The following is an 18,146-nucleotide window of genomic DNA, read 5'->3' as shown; positions in this document are numbered from 1 at the left end:
CTGGCCCCCTGAGACAATGAAAGCCCTTACTCCGTACAAATATGCTTTTTTGTGTTTTACAGCCATCAGATCCCTCCATAAGAACAGACAGTGCAATCAAAGGTACAATCTCACACCCTACTGACCAAAGACCCCCAGCGTTCGAGATGGAAAAGGAGGATATCGCTCAACAATAATCGTCCTTTCGCTCAGCCACACACCTCTCGCACTCATACGGACACGCCCTCGGTTACCGAATGCCACACTCTCGGGTCCCGAGCGCTTTGCCACAGCCTTCAAGCCGCGTCTCAGATCTGCCCCGCTCCACGATCATTCCGAGCACCAGATCGCAGGCCCGTAGAGACACATGAGCCGTGGCAAAGCAGTAGCGCGTACCCACCGCGAGCTCAACCTCTCGAAACGCCCTCGCAATACCATTTGCTCGTGCCATGTCGACTCCCGCCAGATCCGGCGGTAGCTGTACCTGCCATACTAAACGTGCCTTGCCTTCCGCTCTGGTCCACTCAAAGCAACTCGCAGCAGCCAGCCGTACAGCGGTAGGCCGGGTTCCTCAACCAATCAGCAGGATGATCTCTGGTCAGCAGCTCTCGTACGTAGCATCCTAGGATCAGAGAAAGCTTGGGGCCAGCTCACGAATCAAAGCCTAACTGCCGCTGGCGGTATCGTTGCCGCATGCCGTGCTCCTGCACCGCCACTAACCCCCCCTTCTGCCCCCTCGTCTACTCTGCTCCGTGGGGCTGTTGTGTCTCCTGCAGCCCCCTCCTCAGGAAGGCGATGCGTCTTGGACCACAAGACCCCCCTAGAGAAGCATTGAGCGTACCCCCCGCGTCCCCCATCTATACCATTTCCCCTCTCAAGATCCGCGGCCCATACTCCGTCAAATCGATGCCTACGGCCCCGAGAGGCCATGTACGATGGGACACAAGCTCTCACCAGGCACAAAGAGCCACTGCTCCCGACGTACCGTTTCCAACACGGAAAACACAGAAGTAGTGCTGCCCCTGCTGTCCCTGTCTCTCCGCAAGAGGTAAGAAACCAGCGTAGGGTAGCAAAGTGCCATATGTAACAGTCAGATTCTTTCTAGTCTACTCCACGTGCCCAGCCCTCCGTCCGTCCACCAGATCCATGACCTTACCTCGCTTACCTTGCATGCATACGCAAGTCCAAGCCCTCGTCCCCCCACCCACACACACAGACACACACAGGAAACCATGCCCACAGCCCCAAGACGACGCCCCCTCCCTGCAAAGCTGTAGAGGGGCCGCCACATGACATGCATGCCAAACAATCGAGCTCCACACAGCCGAGGACCCCACTGTATCATATCGCATCACCCGCAGTAGTTGGTCGTTCCCCGCCAATGCAGGAAGATCAGGTCATGATCCGATCCGATGCGATCGGATCGGATCAGCTGGGCTGGGCTGGGCTGGGCTGGGGGGCGGGGCATGATACCTGTTCCAGTCGCTGTGCATATCCCAAGCCAAGAGTGGTGCGTCCGTATGTCGTGCATGATTGCGCTTACTGGCAGGGTCCTCACACACAAAACGTGGGAGCATGGACCACTCTTGTATTGTAGATGATTGGAACCCAGGCAGAATGTTAGATTGGAATTTTGTGGCCCCCTGGGAACTGGGTACCGGCCGTGTATGTCTTGCATATTGAACCCTTACCTTGCATCTTGCAGCAGTTCCTGCAAATGCATGCCATGCCATAACCGTCGCCCCCCCACAAGGACCCTGGAGATCATCTTATCGTTGGGCCCCCTCCCTCTGCGTCGGTGGTCTTGGGTCTTGGGTCTTGGCAAGTGAATGTGAATCTCATCCCCCCCCAGAATCTCCCTTCTCCCCGATTCATGATTTCACGCTTTCAACCCCGATGATTTTTCCGGCCAGGCCTCCCGTCTCACGGCCCTAGCGTAGACATTCAACGGCCGAATGACCTGGAACTCCGGGTCATACTCGACGGGCTCGGTGCTGACGTCCTCCCAGTGGTACCGCAGCACCAGTTTGGGGAGCAACACCTTGATCTGCTGCAGCGCGTAGTTGTAGCCGATGCAGCCGCGGGGACCCATCGCGAAGGGGAGGTAGGCGGCGCGGTGGCGCTTCTCTTTTCCCTCCTCCGACGACGACTCGGGTTGTGCCGCGTCTTGGTCTTGCTGGTCAGCAGCGTCGGCCCAACGGTCCGGGTTGAAGCGCGATGGGTTGGACCAGTGGGCGGCGTTGGTGTGGATGGCGGGGAAGTTGGGGATGAGGATTGCGTTGGCGGGCAGCTTGAAGCCGCCAGGGAGGATGAGGGGTTTGGTGGTGTTGCGGCCGGCTTGGAAGGCGGGGGAGTGCAGGCGCATGGTTTCTTTGATGAAGTGGTCGAGGAAGGGCAGGGGGTTGACGATGTCCGGGGTTAGGGTGGTGGAGGGGGTGATGTCGTGGTCGATGAGTTCTTGGAGGAGGCGGCTTTGTTGGTTCGGGTAGTGGGTGAGGCAGTAGAGGAGCCAGGAGAGGAGGGCGGAGATGGTGGTGAAGCCGGCGCCGAGGATGGAGAGCGTGTTGGTCAGGACGAGGTCGTAGGGGAGTTTGGCGCCTGAGTCGTCGGTGGCGCGCGTCAGGTAGTCGACTAGGCAGCTGGCGTTGAGGGCTGCTTCGTCGAGGGGGAGGTCTTCGGTGCCGCCGCGCGGGCAGGTGGCGATTAGGTCGTCGACTACCGAGGCGATCTCGAGGCGGGTGTGTTGGAGCTGTTTGGGAGGGCCTGAATTCTCGTGGTGAGCACTATGGCAGCTTTGGTGGTATGGTGTGGGAATGTCTTACCAAATGGTAGCATCGAATACCAGTCACCCCGAGTTTGAACGGCCTTGTTCAGCTCCAAGATCTGCGTCAGTAGTACCATGATGGGATGCAGCTTGGAGGCAGGAGTGTCGAAATGATGGGCGTCGATACCTAGGACGAATCGACACAACGTCTGCCCTGACAGCTTGACCATGTATTGGTACACGTTGAAAGCGAGACCCGCTTTATCGAGCTGGTCAAAGACAGCGAACGACTTTTCCACCGTCTCTTGCATAATGGGCGTGTAATGGCGCACTGCCTTGGGGGACATGCTCGGCGGGATGAATTTATGGGTGAGCTTGAAGGACGGCGTATTGGTGTCGCAGGTGAACAGCGCCGTGTTGTCTCGAATGCCATAGAGGGGATGGTTCGGATCTGATGTCTTCTTCGTGAAGAGACCGTGGTTTTCCTTGTAGGCAATCTCAGTGATCTCGGGGTCGTCAGTGAGGTAGTTGATCCTGCCCATCGAGTTGGTCTTGATGACATGGCCATACTTCTTGAACATGCGCTGATGGTTGCCCAGATGGTCGGGATAGAGCTCGTAATAGTTGCCCACTATAGGTAGAGCTGGCCCGCTTCGAGGTTCCCTGATTGAACAGCCGTCGACGGTGATCAGGATTGGGCCGTCATGTGCGAGGACTTCCTCTATCGAGGTGAGCGGGACATTGGTAGCGGTCTGGAAAGCAATGCCTATGTTCGATCAGCTATGCCGCCACGCAAGCCTAAATGGAAAATGCTAACCCTCAGGCTTGACAATGGTGTACTCTTGCGCGATGCCATACTGCAGATCCTCCATATCTCTTGGCACGCCAATTTCGACCTCGTGCCGGCTGGCAGCCTCGTCGCCATGGAGGGCGAAGACCTTGACACCGTACTGCTTGAGACCCATGCTTGCTTATGCCGGCAAGATGTTGTACGGGCTGGCGATGAAGAGCAACGAGAATGTGATGAGCCAAGGCCAGGTGAAGGTGTAGAGACTTAGTTGAGCCAGTCGGGCGAAGATGGGATGATATGAGCTCGAGTCCATGCCTGGCGTTGGGTGGTTCAATCAGTGTAGGTCCAGGCGTTGAACGGCCTGAGAATGGAATTGATAAATCTCAGCCCGAAGCCTTGAGGCCGTAACACCATGACCGCAGCGGTGTTCGAGGCAGGCATGAACATCTGCTCAGCTCCGTATACGCCGTGAACGTTGTCGGACACCGTGCTCGCATGCACGGCCATAGCGCCGACGGGGAAGCAGGCCAAGCCACAACGCGTCTCGGTCCCAGCTCAAGTCCCGTGTGGCGCAGTCCCGCCGTTCGGCGGCTTGTGGTTCATGCCAGAGGCTGTTGCGTGTAGGGAGTATGCGAACCACTGATCGTCGAAACGAAGTCGACCATGTGGTGAGCCACGGAATCCAAGCGCATGCAAGAAGGTCCCACGCCTTCCCCCCCAGCAGATGTTCACGAGAAAATTCCCCATTCGGCCAGTGCAGATCAATGTGCCGAGTACGTGAGCGTTTGGGTCCTCGCTTAAGCCGCAGAGCCGAGAACTCGTATCAAGTCTTGGCAGCAGGGGTCAGGGGATGATCTGCGAATACCCAGGGGGGGTAGCTTTCGTCAGATTCTTTGCTTGTGCGTTGTCATGACGCGATCAGAGGTCTACTCGCCGCATTGGAACCCCGGAGTTCCAGCGCCATGCCCTACGATCCGGCCGTAAGTAAAGGGTGCTCACTGGGGATGGGCATAGTCCGATCTATAACATGGCCTTGCTACTATGGGACGCGCAAACGTTCTACGGTGGTGTCTCTCGATGCGCTCACGCACGACGCCTAGCCGACTCCATCGCAAGACCTGAACGCACAACACCACCAGACGACGCCAACGTGTGAGCCAACATGTATGGTGCAGAATCGACGGCTCAGGCCTTCACTAGGGCGGAAGTCAAGGAGCTTGCAGGGAAGCCTAGTGGCAGTGTGCCATTCATTCTGCACGACAAAGGCACGTTCGTATTCCAATCTAGATCCGAGTGGTTGTGCGAGTAGGGACTCTAGACTGACGTATCAGAAAACAGTATACGACGTGGCAGGGTACCTGGAAGATCACCCGGGAGGCTCCGCCATCCTCAAGGGCGCCGCCGGCACCGACGCCACCGCAGCCTTCGACGACGTCGGTCACTCGGAAGATGCGCGGCACCTGCTCCATCGCTTCTGCATCGGACAGTTGACCGAGAGTGAGGTGCTCAAAGCAAAAGTTCGCAGCGTATTCATCTCGCGCAAAATCAAAGTCTCAAGTGACGGCGGCAGGCTCAAGCAGCTTCTACGAGCAGTGATGGCGCTGGTGTTCAGTCAAAGTTTCGCCCAGAATATCCTGACGATCGCCAGCGCATTACTCGTGGCAAAGCTTCTGTGGCCCGGCTTGTTCGCGTGGGGGCACCTGGCCGCGTACGTCGATCGCATATCTGCGTTCTGGCGCGGGGTGGCTCTTGCAACCATTGGCAGTGGGGCGTGTTTCTCAGGGCTCGGCTGGCAGTTCAGCAAGACGATTGTCATGGCCAAAGGTTTCAGGATGCACCCACCCGTGATGCGGCCAGTCAAGGTCCTCAAGGGCGCTGGTGCTGATAAGACGAGCGTGGCCGAAGGGGCGGAATCGACGATTTGGGCGCCTGTGCAGCTTATCCGTCGAGCACAAACCGCCATCGACACTTGTCACATCACTTTCCGGACCGTGGAGCGTGGAGCAACTGGACGGCGCCAGTTGACGGTCCCTGCGGGTCAGCACATCCAGCTACGCGCTCAAATCGGACGTCTGCAAGTCACCCGCAGCTACACGCCTGTGTCAACGCAGGCAGACGCTAGTGGGTACACTACGCTGACACTGGCCGTCCGAGTGTATCCCGACGGGAAGATGGGACGACTCCTGAGCGAGCTGCCACTGAACGCGACAACAATCGAGTGCCGAGGTCCAGTGGGCAGCTTCAAAGGCTACCATCGCTTCCTCTGTGACGAGATCGGGGCCGTGGCTGGCGGGTCCGGAATCACGCCGCTGTACGGCCTGATCAAGCGTATCTGCGAGGACGAGAAGGATGACACCAAGATCCGTCTGTTGTACGCGAATAAATCAAGCGACAAGGTTATGCTTGGGCCTGAACTTGACGAGCTAGCTCGAACGTATCCGGACACATTTCAACTGCACTACTTCTTCACAAAGATGGATCCGACGGCAGCGTCGACGGTGGCGTCCAAGGATGCGGGTGGAAGCGGCAAGGGTGCAGCCTCCACGGCATCTGCGGTGGGCGGAGACACATCGTTACGCAATGTTCACGCCGGAGCCATCTCCATTGGCGAGTTGAAGGCTCTGCTGCCTGCAGTCAGCGCCGAGAGCAAGTATCTGCTCTGCGGTCCGGACGCCATGGTGGAGCAAATGGGGCGAGATTTGGTGAAGATGGGGACGAGGGCGCCACAGCCGGTGGGGCATGTCACCGACCAGGTCTTTGTGTTCTAGGTTGCTGTAGATTGTAGCTGAGGTCATCGAAAGGCCTGGGTGTTTTTTCTCTCTGTGCTAGTGCAGAGCTAGAAGAAGGGATGCGGAATAGGAACATTGCATTAAAGACGCTGCCAATTCCCAGTGGAGTTTTGACTTGACGAGCACCAAGAGTTCCGAGTTATCCTGAGACGGTTGGGCCAAGCTGGATATGGAGGCTGGTTGGACATGGTAGCTTACGTGAAGTGGTCACATCGTTTCCTGTGAGATGAATAGCCTCAGGGGCGGTCCCACGGACCATGCAGTGCCAATCCTCGCTTGTCAGGGATGTCCCAACCAGTGCTCAATCGACACACACGACCGCCGTCATATGCTTCGTAACTGCAGACAGAAGGTTCGCTTGCATCATCGCAAGCAAAAGCAAAACGAGCAACCCACACTTGTACGAGCGCAGAAGAGCTTTGATACTCTGGCTCTATATTTGGTTGCATGGGATCTGTCGATGTGTAAGATGGTGGATCGACGGCTGACACAGCACCAGACCTAAACAAAGCCACCACTACTCCGTAACAAATTCGCAATCCTGCATCGATGACAGCCGGCCACACCCGCAGCCTAATTGGTGTCGCAGGTTGAATTATTGGTTCCTCGAGCATGTGCAGCACGCCACGGCCGCCTAGATCTGGCATGTCCGATTGCGGCCGTGAAACGAACACGCGCTGCCGGCACATCTCCGACGGGAAAGATGAAATGAGCATGGATTCACATGGGAAAGCTGTTGGGGAGTAGTCTCGACACTGATATGGTTGCATTCACCTAGTACAGGGTGCTGTGATGGCTGCATATCTCGCATTCGTGGCAGCTATCTAGCATTCTAAGAAGACCTATGGGCTACGATCTGGCATGAGTCTACCTGTGGAAATGCTGAACGTCTAATAACCCTTGTCCCTGCGGATATCGCCTCCATATACTCCATTCAGGAACGCCGAGGCTGATCCTCGCTTGTAAACGGCCGAATTGTCGAGCCAAACAAGAACCCATATCGTAACACGTCGTTGCTGCTCTGGCTTCTGCAGCGAGTCGAGGCCATTGGAGGTTTCCAGTAGGGTAACCCGCCGCTGCTTGTCGCCGCAACTAATGCGAACATTTGACGCTTTCAAACAGCGCCTGCAGTGCCATGATGCGCGATTTCGTTCCCTGTACTAGCGATGCAAAGCTCTGATTCAGGTCCTGCACTTGGTTGAGCGACATGCGTGTCTGCACGACACTCAACTCTAAGCGTTTGATAACGTAGAGGTCGTCCAAAGTCGTCTGCCGGGTAGTGGCCACGGCGCCGCCATCAGCCTGTGGGCCCACTGTACCCTCCACCAGTAGCTCGCAGATGTCGATGATATTGAAAACGAGGGTGATGGCTTGAGCGATCAGAGACCAGTTAGGCGACGGCATGGATGCAGAGGACGACGACGAATGGCGAAGGATGTCGCAAGAGGCGCGACAGGAGCTTTCCACAATTTTCAAAGCAGCTTCGAGTTGAGGCTGAGGGCACCGCTGGCCGCGCATAGTGCCACGGATTTGAGACTGCAGCGTCGCATAGCACAGTCGCACTTGCTTCGTACAGCTAAGAAGATTGGCGTAGTGGTCATTGCCGTGGTCCAAACCGTCACTGTCGGGCGGACTATTTGACATAGTTGCGGGGGTAGACGAGAATGAAAAGCCGGTATTCCATGGCATGGACAGGTCGGATCCCATCATGGTGTCCAGCGACCGCGAACTGGCTGATGGTGAAATCTCAAACGGGTTTGGCATTTCGGCGGTCGAGGGAGCTGGAGGTGGGGGCTGTTCGAATGAGGTGTAGGGGAATCTCTTTGAGGCGTCAATGCCTCCCCACTGCGAGAGGCAGGGCTGGCTCATGCCCATATTGTCCATGGTATTGAAGTCGTATGTAAGAGGCTGCGAAGATGCATGGTGCTGGGTGATATCGCACACCAGATTTGCTGGTGCGCTGGTCGCGGTCGGAGGAAAGTTGCTCAATGTGGAGGTTGACCTAGGTAGCTGGGTGCTATCCGCATCGTCGTTCGTATCGTCATCAGCTATCTGTCTTGCGGCGAGAGCAGCACAGACGGCCTGGGAGGTGGCTGTTGCGTTGGCGACCGATTTTTCGCCCTTCTGTTCGTTCTGAGAAGCTCGTGGGCGACCACTCCGATTGCGAGGGAGAAAGAAACATAACCGATTGTTGCTCTGGCAGTACTGGCATGATCCGCTGTCCTTGGGAATGTTACAACGGATTTTGCGGTTATGACACTCCTCACAAGCACGACGGATGTTGGGAAGAAAGTCGTCGTCCGTGCCGGTTGACTGGAATGCCATCTTGTTCTACCAGGACGAGGCTTAGGAAGGATGAGTAAGACAGCACCAAACGGCCGCGGTTGGTATGAGCAGTGTCGAAGAGGCCAGTCAGACCCGAGCTGCATTACCCTGGTCAAGTCCAGCTGCCTGCTCTCCCCTTATTGTATAGTACCCGGCGTCAGCGCTACAGCATGGTTTGAATCTTATGGGGGAGGACCATATGGCCGCAAGCATGGCAGGGCCTTGTGTACCATGAAACACGTCGGTCATGCTGGATGTGCATCTCCCGGGAGCGGGGCGGACCCCCGTACAACCTGACCGCACTAGAGACTGTAATCAGTGCCGCAGTAACAGGCATCCTGGAGATAAGCACACGTGTTGTTTGGATGCGAGGTGGCCTGGTTAGAGATTACGTTCGGAGGCATATGGCGTGTCGATCCCGTCTGGACCAGAGCCAGCTCTGCAATGAGTGTCCTCCGAAGGGGGACCGAATGGGGACATGAGACGGTGAATGGTGGTGTAGGAGGGTAGAGTTCCTGTCCAATCCCCACGTGCGCCCACCAAACAGCGGTTTTGGTGTTTGACAAAGGATCCCTAGCCACAACGTACTCGGGAGGATGGACGTCAGGTTGCTAGCATCTTCCAGCTCGCGTATCAGGCTGCAAAGTTGGCATCTCATTGGTGGATGTTCGAGCCCAACGTCTGCTCCTCTCGGCCGGAAGTTTGGTAGATACTGTCAGTTCTTGGGTTCATTTGTGTACCAGGATTGGCCAGTCTGCTTTCGCAAGTCCAAGTTCTGACTCTGAGGAATCTGGTCAGCGGCCAGCCCTGCAGCAGCAGCAATAGAGGATCTGGCACCGAGACCTGTGACTTAGCCCAGCAGGGATTCGTCAAGCTCTTACCTTGTGCACCGATGTAGCCGGGCAAGCAGGCTGGTGGACCCTATGGTTTCGGTGCAGTAGCCACCGCCGATAGAGGAAAGGATTCACAAACCTCGAAGAAGAAAGAAACCAGGCGGGACGCCAGACTTGGGGGCCAGGAGCACGCATTCTCCGTGGTAATATACGAAGTCTGTATATCGACGTCACCAACCACCTTCCTCCACCTTGCCGCGTCTCCGCCCCTCCAAACCCGCCGTACCGCTCCGTATCGATGGCGAAGCAAGGCATGTGAAGCTTCATCTCGGCCGATCGTCTTTCCCGTTGGTCATGCTTGCCTCGGCGCTTTTCGTTATGGTGTACGCCCCGGTGGCGGCAAGTTGCAGTCTGTGTTCCAGAGCTGAATCCGGAGCGACGGTTTCTCCATGACGTGGACTTGGTCATGCAGGACAGTCTAGACGAAGCTCGACACTCGTCCGCCACACCAGATCGAAGGCTACGGTGGACGATACCGTCCATTGAGGCGACCAAGGACGACCTCGGCGAGCTCGGTCTGTTCAACATGCTGGCCCTCTCACCGTGGTCAGAACAACACACCGAAGTCTTGATCGGAGCAAGTCCTTGTCACAGATATGCTGCACAATGCTGCGATCCACGCTGGACCACGCGTGCGGTGGGTATGCTCGGTACCCGAGCCACACTGTCCTCATGCCGTCAACGTTGGTGAGGCTCGTTATAAGACAAATACCTTGTGTAATCATGCCGCAATGGCTCACAAGCCGCATTCGTTTTCAGCCACTCCCCAGTCAGTCTCAGGAAACAGATATAGAAGTTTATCTGTTCACCTTGAGCCACATGTGGAATTTGCCTCTGTATTGAACCGCCACTCCGTTCGAGATGGCTTCCGTCGAGGACAAGATTGAGCCCATCGCCGTCGTGGGCTTGTCATGCCGCTTCCCCGGCGATGCATCCAATCCTTCGGGGCTGTGGGACATGATGAGCGAGTCTCGCAACGGCCACTCCAAGATTCCAGCGGATCGCTTCAATGCCGACACCTGGTATCACCCAAGCCATGACAGGAGAGGCGCTGTACGTATCCTGCCCAGCCAGTCAAGCGCTGGCACAAGCATCAGCACATCTCTAATTGGAGCTCTCTAGGTCAATGTCAAGCACGGCTTCTTCCTGAAGGAGGATGTGTCTTTATTCGATGCTCCGTTCTTCTCTATCACGGCAAAAGAAGCCAGCGGAATGGATCCGATGCAGCGTTGTTTGCTTGAAGTATCGTATGAGACCTTCGAGAACGGTACGCTGCAGTCGCGCCCCAACCTTGACTACCACTGACCTTGGTTTAGCTGGTGTCCCCGTCGATCAGCTCATTGGCAGCAAAACCTCGGTTTTCTGTGGCTGCTTTACAGGTGATTATGATCTGCTGTCCAACCATGACATTTTTGATCATGCACCAAATGCCGCCACTGGTACTGGGAGAGCTATGCTGTCGAATCGCGTCTCCTGGTTCTTCGATCTGCGTGGCGCGTCTTTCACTGTCGACACTGCATGCTCGTCCAGTCTCTATGCTCTTCATTCGGCTTGTCAGTCACTTCGGCTGGGCGAATCATCCCAGGCCTTGGTCACCGGCTCCAACTTGGCTCTATATCCCAGCATGATGCATTCCCTTACCAACATGCATTTCCTGAGTCCTGATGGTAAATGCCACTCCTTTGACGATCGTGCCAATGGCTATGCTCGTGGTGAGGCCATTGGCGGCATCCTGCTGAAGCCCTTGAAAGAGGCTCTCAAGGATGGCGATACCATTCGAGGCGTGATTCGAGGTTCGGGTGCCAATCAAGATGGCAAAACCCCCGGTATAACACAGCCCAGCCCGGAATCTCAGGCAGACCTCATTCGTTTCACATACGACCAAGCTGGTCTCAACATGAATGAAACTGGCTACTTCGAGGCCCATGGCACCGGCACCGCTCTCGGAGATCCAATGGAGCTTTCTGCCATTGGCCAGACCTTCGGCCGAGTACGCTCATCCGAACAACCTCCCTTGTATGTAGGAAGTATCAAGACCAACATCGGCCACACAGAAGGCTGTTCAGGTCTTGCCGGCGTCATCAAGTCTATCCTTTGCCTCGAGAAAGGCTTGATCCCACCAAACTCGGGTTTCCAGAATCTCAACCCAAAGCTTCGCCTTCAAGAATGGAAGCTTGCCCTCCCTATGGAGTTGACCCCGTGGCCATCCTCTGGACTTCGTCGCATCAGCGTCAACTCCTTTGGCTACGGTGGTGCGAACGCCCACGTCATTATTGATGACGCCCATCATTACTTGAAGAGCAGGGGTCTGCAGGGAAATCACACAACAGCGGTATCTGATGACGATGCCTCTGATTCTGGCGTCAGTCTTGGCGATTGTAGCTCGCCCTCAGAAGATGGGCAAGAGCCATCAGGACCCGAGCAGAAGCTATTCACCTTTTCGGCTCACGACCAGGCTGGCATTGCCCGAAACGCAGTGGCCTTCCGAGACTTCACGCAACACAAGGCCGATTTGGCTACCAAGGAGACTGCCGCCGAGTCTGCAGCGTATCTGGACGATTTAGCATACACTCTCGCTAATCGTCGCACCAAGTTCGACTACAGGAGCTTTGCCGTTGCTGACTCCATGAGCTCACTCGCCGCCTCGCTGACAAAGGGTCTTCCGAAACTGAAGCGTGTGTCGAAAGATCAGAATGTCATTTTCGTATGTACCGGCCAGGGTGCGCAATGGCCACAGATGGGAAAGCAACTTCTGTCTAATCCAATCTTCCGTGCCGCAACAGCCAAATCGCAGGCCTATTTGGAGCAGTACGGCTGCACCTGGAACGTCTTCGAAGAACTCGCTAGAGATGGCATCGAGAGCAAGATCGACTCTCCTGAATTCAGTCAGCCCATCTGCTCTGTGCTCCAGATCTCCCTCATCGAGCTTCTTAAGCACTGGGGTTTGCAGCCGAAAGCTACAGTCGGCCATTCGAGCGGTGAGATCGCTGCCGCCTACGCTGCCGGCTACCTCTCGCATGAGGACGCCATCAAGGCTGCTTACTGGCGTGGTGTCTACTCTGCAGATGTGGCCAACAGAATTGGTGATCGCAAAGGTGTCATGATGGCCGCCGGTGTTGGCGAAGCCGAAGCCCAAGAGCTCCTCAGAGAAGTCACCAAGGGAACCGCCGTGGTGGCCTGTATCAACAGTCCATCCAGCGTGACCCTATCCGGCGACGTCCCTGCTATCGTCGAGCTTGAAGAGTTGCTAAAAGCCCGGGGCAAGTTTGCTCGTCAGCTTCGTGTCAAGACTGCCTATCACTCGCCCCATATGCAAGTCATTGCGGATGACTACCTCAATGCAATGGGCGAGATTGCTCCACTCCCTGGGAACGGAGCCATCATGTTCTCATCGGTTACCGGCAAGATCGCCTCCGCAAGTGACTTCAGCGCATCATACTGGGTGCAAAACATGGTCGGCAGTGTACGTTTCAATGATGCTGTCTCTGGCCTAATCAGCCACTCCCAAGGTAAGGGCCGTCGCAAGTTGCCTGTCAAATGGAGCACCGTGGTTGAGGTCGGCCCTCACGAAGCTCTGAAAGGCCCCGTCAACCAGATCGTGGCAGCTGTTGACAGCAAGCTTTCCTCGACCTTGGGTTACACTGCTCCTATTCTTCGTGGCAAAGATGCGTCGGTGACGGCGCTCGAAGCAGCAGGACAGCTCTGGGCTTCTGGTCATGCTCTTGACCTCTCCAAGGTCAACCAACAGGACGGCCAGTTGACCAAGGCCAAAGCACTCTCTGACCTTCCTCCCTATGCCTGGAACCATGGTAAATCTTTCTGGTACGAGCCTCGCATGACCACAGCCAAGCGTTTCCGCACTCAACCACGAACGGACCTTCTGGGCGTGCCCATCGACAACCAGAACAACCTCGAGCCGCACTGGAGGAACATCCTACGTGTTGCTGAAAATCCTTGGATGGCCCACCATGAGATTACCGGCACGACGCTTTACCCCGGCGCTGGCATGCTGATCATGGCCATCGAAGCTGCGCGGCAACTCGCAGACCCAGAGCGCATCCTCAAGGGCATCGAACTGCATGATGTCACCTTTGGGCGTGGACTTGTGATCCCGTCTGGTGAAGATGCTGTCGAAACCTCGTTGAGCCTGCGACCCAACAAGACATTCCCTGCTTGCTACGACTGGACTCTCTACTCCTTGCCCACAGGCAGCAATGACTGGATTGAGAACTCCTCTGGACGCGTCGGGCTTGTTTACACCGAGGGTCAAGAGGTCACGGAGACCGAGTGGCAGCATCAATCGGCCACTTACAAGAACATCAAAGCTGCGTCTGACACGACCGTGAATATTGAGAAGTTCTACACCGACCTCGCAGGTATCGGTATGAACTATGGTCCTCTTTTCCGCAATCTCGTGGCAGCCAGCGCTGCTCCAGACACCAACCAAGCGCACGGCTCTGTCACAATCCCCGACACCAAGTCAGTAATGCCGCACAACTTCGAGTATCCTCATCTGATCCATCCGGCAACATTGGACGCCATCTTTCACCTTCTCTTCATCGGTTTCACGGCAGGCGAACCAATGAAAGAGGCTGCCGTTCCGGTGAAAATGGAAAAGATGTTCATCGCCGCCACATGTCCACAAGGCGCCGGTTCCAAGTACGTTGGCTACACCCAGGGTACCCTCATCGACGGTCGGGACCTTGCTGGCGACCTTGTCCTCTCGGATGAAGAATGGTCTGAGCCAAAAGTTGTAATCTCCATTTCCGCCCGGGAAGTCTCATCGCACGACGAGAAGGCCTCCGCTTCGGACGCTGCGATCGAAGCTAAACGTAGCGCGAAGCCAGTGTGGAAGGAGGATTTCAAGTTCATGGACGCCACGAGCGTAGCTCGCTGCATCCAGACGGAGGCACGAACGGCATTCCCTCAGCTATATCAGGAGATCAGCTCCCAGGTGGCGTTCGTGCTGGACCGTGCCTGCCACAAGGATGCCGACTTGCGCGCTCTCTTTGTTGTGGACCATACATCTGCGGACCTGAGGATGATCCTGGAGAACTTCGCTCCCAATGGCGACCAACGCCAGCGCTTCCACCACTGCGCCGTTGCAGCTCAGAAGACCGAAGTTCTCGACGAGCTCAAGGCTGAGCTCGGCCAGAGCGGTCTTTCCATTGATTACAAGGTCTTCGACCTTGCTACGCCACTCACCGAGCAAGACTTCAAGCTGGACTCCTACAATCTCGTCGTAGCGGCCGGCGATAACGTCACCGAGACTACGCCCGCGGTTGTTCCGCTGCTCTCCCCAGCCGGTGAACTGCTTTTCACGGGTCCCAACAGCCGAGATACCTTCACAGGCTTCGATGGCTGGGAGAAGACCCTTGATTGTAACGCCCTTGAAGTCCGTTGCCGTGTGGACAGTGACAAAGCTGTTCTCGTCCTGGCCGAGAAGCAGACTCAAGCAGAGAGCAAGAGCGAGGTAGAGGAGATTGTCCTCTTGAGACGTTCTGATGCCAGTGAACAGCTTCTGGACGCTCTCAGGACGATTTCCGAGGTTTTCACGGCTAGGAAGCTCGGTGTGAAGGTATGTTCCCCATTGATAAAGTTGGCCTGGTTTTGCTGACAGCCGTTGTTCAGATTGCTACACTCGAGGAGGCAGCCAGTTTCAAGGGTAATGGCGTTATCTCGTTCCTTGAAGCTGAGTCGCCTTTCGTCGTTGACTGGAAGAGCGAGCACCTTGAGGCGTTCAAGGAGATCGTGGCCTCGTCGCCCTATCTTCTCTGGATCACCAAGGGCGGCCAAATTGTCACGCCTGACTCGCTCAATTTCGCCGTGGCGACGGGTATGCTTCGCACTGTCCGCACCGAGGTGCCTCAGATCACGCTGCCTCACCTCGACATCTCACCTGGAGCTAGCCTTATGGATCAGGCCATCATCGATCTCCTCGTCAAGGTCTTTGAGACTACTGTTTCTGAGTCGGAGACCCCTCCCGACATGGAGTATGCCGAGAGCGATGGCAAGGTCTTGGTCTGCAGAGTCGTTGACGATGCCGGCATGGACCGTGAGCTTGAGCTGCAATCAGGCAATCCACCTCCAGAGTTGGCAGCTCTCTTCCAGCAAGGGAAGCCCGTACAACTGTCTTCAAATGGTGAATGGGTCAACGATGAGACTGCTCTCACCGACCTAGCCGACACGGAGGTCGAGATCCAAAGCTATGCTACTGCTTTGACTTCGTCAGACCTTGTAGCTCGAGCTAAGGGACAGATGATGGGCCATGACAGTGTCGGCGAAGTCATTCGGGTTGGATCACAGGTCACAACCCTGCAGCCTGGTCAGCAGGTTGCTCTTGTCAAGAACGGGACCTACAAGATCCGTGTCCGACAGGACCAGAGCCTAGTGCGCCCCGTCCCCTCGCGGCTGTCACCAGTCCAGGTGGCCGGGCTGTCAACAACTTACGCAACCGCATTGTACGCCTTGTCCAACTGTGCTCGCATTCGGTCCTCTGACAGAATCCTTGTTACATCGGCACACACCAACATGGGTGCTGCGGTAGCTCAACTGGCGTCCTCCTTCGGAGCGCAGGTCTATGCTGTGACAGAAGACGGAACCTCATCAATCCTTCAGGAGCGTGGCATCCCGGAGTCGCGCATCATCAATGCCCGCACCGATTGGGCTCCACGCCTTGCAAGAGAGTCCGGCTCCTTCGACATCGTCATCACTGCAGGCGAGACGGCCAATATCTTCCCCGTGTGCTCGCTGGTGAGCGACTTTGGCCGTATCGTCGATACGTCGTCCTCCGTCGTTGTCGAACAGCTCGATTCCCGCATCTTCAAGCGCAATGCATCCTTCGCGGCCGTCGAAGTCGATCACCTGTTGCGAGCCGAGCCCTCGCTCCTCTCCGACCTCCTTACACAAGTCTTTGCCAAGCTTGAAGCCGGAACCATCACCCCCCTGCCACAGGAGATCTTCTCCATTTCTCAACTCTCTGAAGCCATCGAGAGCGCAGGATCGAATTCCTCTCCCTCCACAACTGTCTTGACTTTCGATCATGATGCCTTGGTACCCATGCGGCCTGCGCCACCGGCGCCCATGGCGTTGGACCCGAGCGCGACGTATGTCCTGTCCGGCGGCTTGGGAGGCCTCGGCGCCAACATTGCCGAAACCATGTTTCAAGCCGGCGCGCGGCATCTGGTATTCCTCTCGCGCAGCGGTGCCACGACGCCCGCGCACCTGGCGCTCTTGGCTCACTTCGAGTCTCGCGGCTGCAAGGCCGAGGCGATCAAGTGCGACATCACGCAAGAGTCTCAGATGAGGCACTTGCGCGACACCGCAGCGTCGCGTGGCTGGAAGATCAAGGGCTGTCTGCAACTGGCCATGGTGCTGCGCGACTCGGTGCTGGAGAACATGACATACGACAAGTGGCAGGGTGCGACAGCATGTAAAATTCAGGGCACATGGAACCTGCACGCCTACCTGCCGGCGGACCTGGACTTCTTTGTCTGTCTCTCGTCAGTTGTCAGCGTCATTGGCAACACCGGCCAGGCCAACTACGCCGCCGGTAACAGCTACATGGACGCACTGTGCCACGTGCGCCGCCTCCAGGGTCTCAACGCCACCAGCTTGAATATCGGGTTGGTCAACGACGCCACGCACTTCACGGCCGACTTCACGGTCGAGGACTTTTTGAGCTTGTACGCCCATCTCGTGCCCGTGCAGGTCGCGGACTGGGAGGTCAACGCGGCGATCCTGGCCGCCATGAAGGGCTTTACGGCGCCAACCTCCGCCACGGCAACGGGTGCCAAGGTCCCCGCGCAGGTCGTAGTCGGCATTCGAGGCGACCTGGATCGCGAGGGCAGCGTGACGAGCCTGTGGCCGAAAGATCGCAAGTTTGACCACCGCGCCATCGCGGGCCAGGGTGCTGGCGGCGACGGCAAAGTCAAGTTGGCGACACTGCTTGCGGGCGCGGCGGGCGCGGTCGACGCCGCCGAGGTGGTCGAGGGCCTGTTGCGGGAGAACGTGGCGAGCTCGATGGGCTCGAGCGCGGACAGCGTCGATGCGGACAAGCCGCTGCACACGTTCGGCATCGATTCTCTCAAGGCCGTCGAGGTGCGCAACTGGCTCTTCCGTGAGGCCAAGGCCGATGTCAGTGTGTTTGATATCTTGAGCCCCGTGCCCCTGAAGAAGTTGGCGGTTATGATTGTGGGGAAGAGTAAGTTGGTCAAGGAGGAGGTGCAGAGGCAGGCGGTGGAGGAGTTGAGGGATTGAGATTGAGGTCCCCTCTGTTGGTCGAGGAAGGGGGCTGTGTTGGTCTATGAGGCGTCTTGGGACAGGGTTCGTTCATTTCTGGTTTTGGTTTTGGAAGATAAACGATATAGAATGTGCTACCTGCGGGTATAGAGTATAGAGCTTAGTTCGGTGATATCATTGCTACTACATCAACTGACTTGTCTTCCTTGGCTTATCCTTCGAGGCTCACTGCGAGAAAAGGCAGTAATAATAAGGACCAGTGCTCTTTACATTGACTGGGGCAGAACGAAAAAGGCATAGCGTGGAACTAGGGGTCTACTTAGTTATCATTGGCCAGGAGTTCACTAGTGCATTCTGTGGACGGG

At 56.6% G+C, this 18,146-nt stretch overlaps 4 protein-coding genes across 4 annotated transcripts; 2 read left to right on the top strand and 2 right to left on the bottom strand.

Moving 5' to 3' along the window:
- Positions 1 to 1,858: 1,858 nt before the first annotated feature.
- On the bottom strand, positions 1,859 to 3,708 carry HMPREF1541_09823 (uncharacterized protein; the record flags this gene model as incomplete). Its single annotated transcript, XM_008714496.1, has 3 exons — positions 1,859 to 2,742; positions 2,802 to 3,509; positions 3,561 to 3,708. The coding sequence occupies 3 exons, from the start codon at positions 3,706 to 3,708 to the stop codon at positions 1,859 to 1,861; spliced, it is 1,740 nt and encodes a 579-aa protein (XP_008712718.1).
- A 987-nt stretch (positions 3,709 to 4,695) lies between these two features.
- HMPREF1541_09822 (uncharacterized protein) lies at positions 4,696 to 6,301 on the top strand (the record flags this gene model as incomplete). The annotated part of the gene is made up of 2 exons (XM_008714495.1): positions 4,696 to 4,806; positions 4,865 to 6,301. The coding sequence occupies 2 exons, from the start codon at positions 4,696 to 4,698 to the stop codon at positions 6,299 to 6,301; spliced, it is 1,548 nt and encodes a 515-aa protein (XP_008712717.1).
- A 1,113-nt stretch (positions 6,302 to 7,414) lies between these two features.
- On the bottom strand, positions 7,415 to 8,206 carry HMPREF1541_09821 (uncharacterized protein; the record flags this gene model as incomplete). The annotated part of the gene is made up of 1 exon (XM_008714494.1): positions 7,415 to 8,206. One exon carries the CDS (start codon positions 8,204 to 8,206, stop codon positions 7,415 to 7,417), a length of 792 nt encoding a protein of 263 aa, XP_008712716.1.
- Positions 8,207 to 10,401: 2,195 nt separating this feature from the next.
- HMPREF1541_09820 (uncharacterized protein) lies at positions 10,402 to 17,799 on the top strand (the record flags this gene model as incomplete). The annotated part of the gene is made up of 4 exons (XM_008714493.1): positions 10,402 to 10,593; positions 10,663 to 10,807; positions 10,857 to 15,118; positions 15,172 to 17,799. 4 exons carry the CDS (start codon positions 10,402 to 10,404, stop codon positions 17,797 to 17,799), a joined length of 7,227 nt encoding a protein of 2,408 aa, XP_008712715.1.
- Between the last annotated feature and the right edge of the window lie 347 nt (positions 17,800 to 18,146).

This window comes from Cyphellophora europaea (assembly GCF_000365145.1).
Source record: "Cyphellophora europaea CBS 101466 unplaced genomic scaffold supercont1.11, whole genome shotgun sequence".
NCBI classification, from domain to species: Eukaryota; Fungi; Ascomycota; class Eurotiomycetes; order Chaetothyriales; family Cyphellophoraceae; genus Cyphellophora; species Cyphellophora europaea.
Note: the sequence above shows the minus strand (reverse complement) of the source record. Positions and strands in the feature narration are given on the sequence as shown.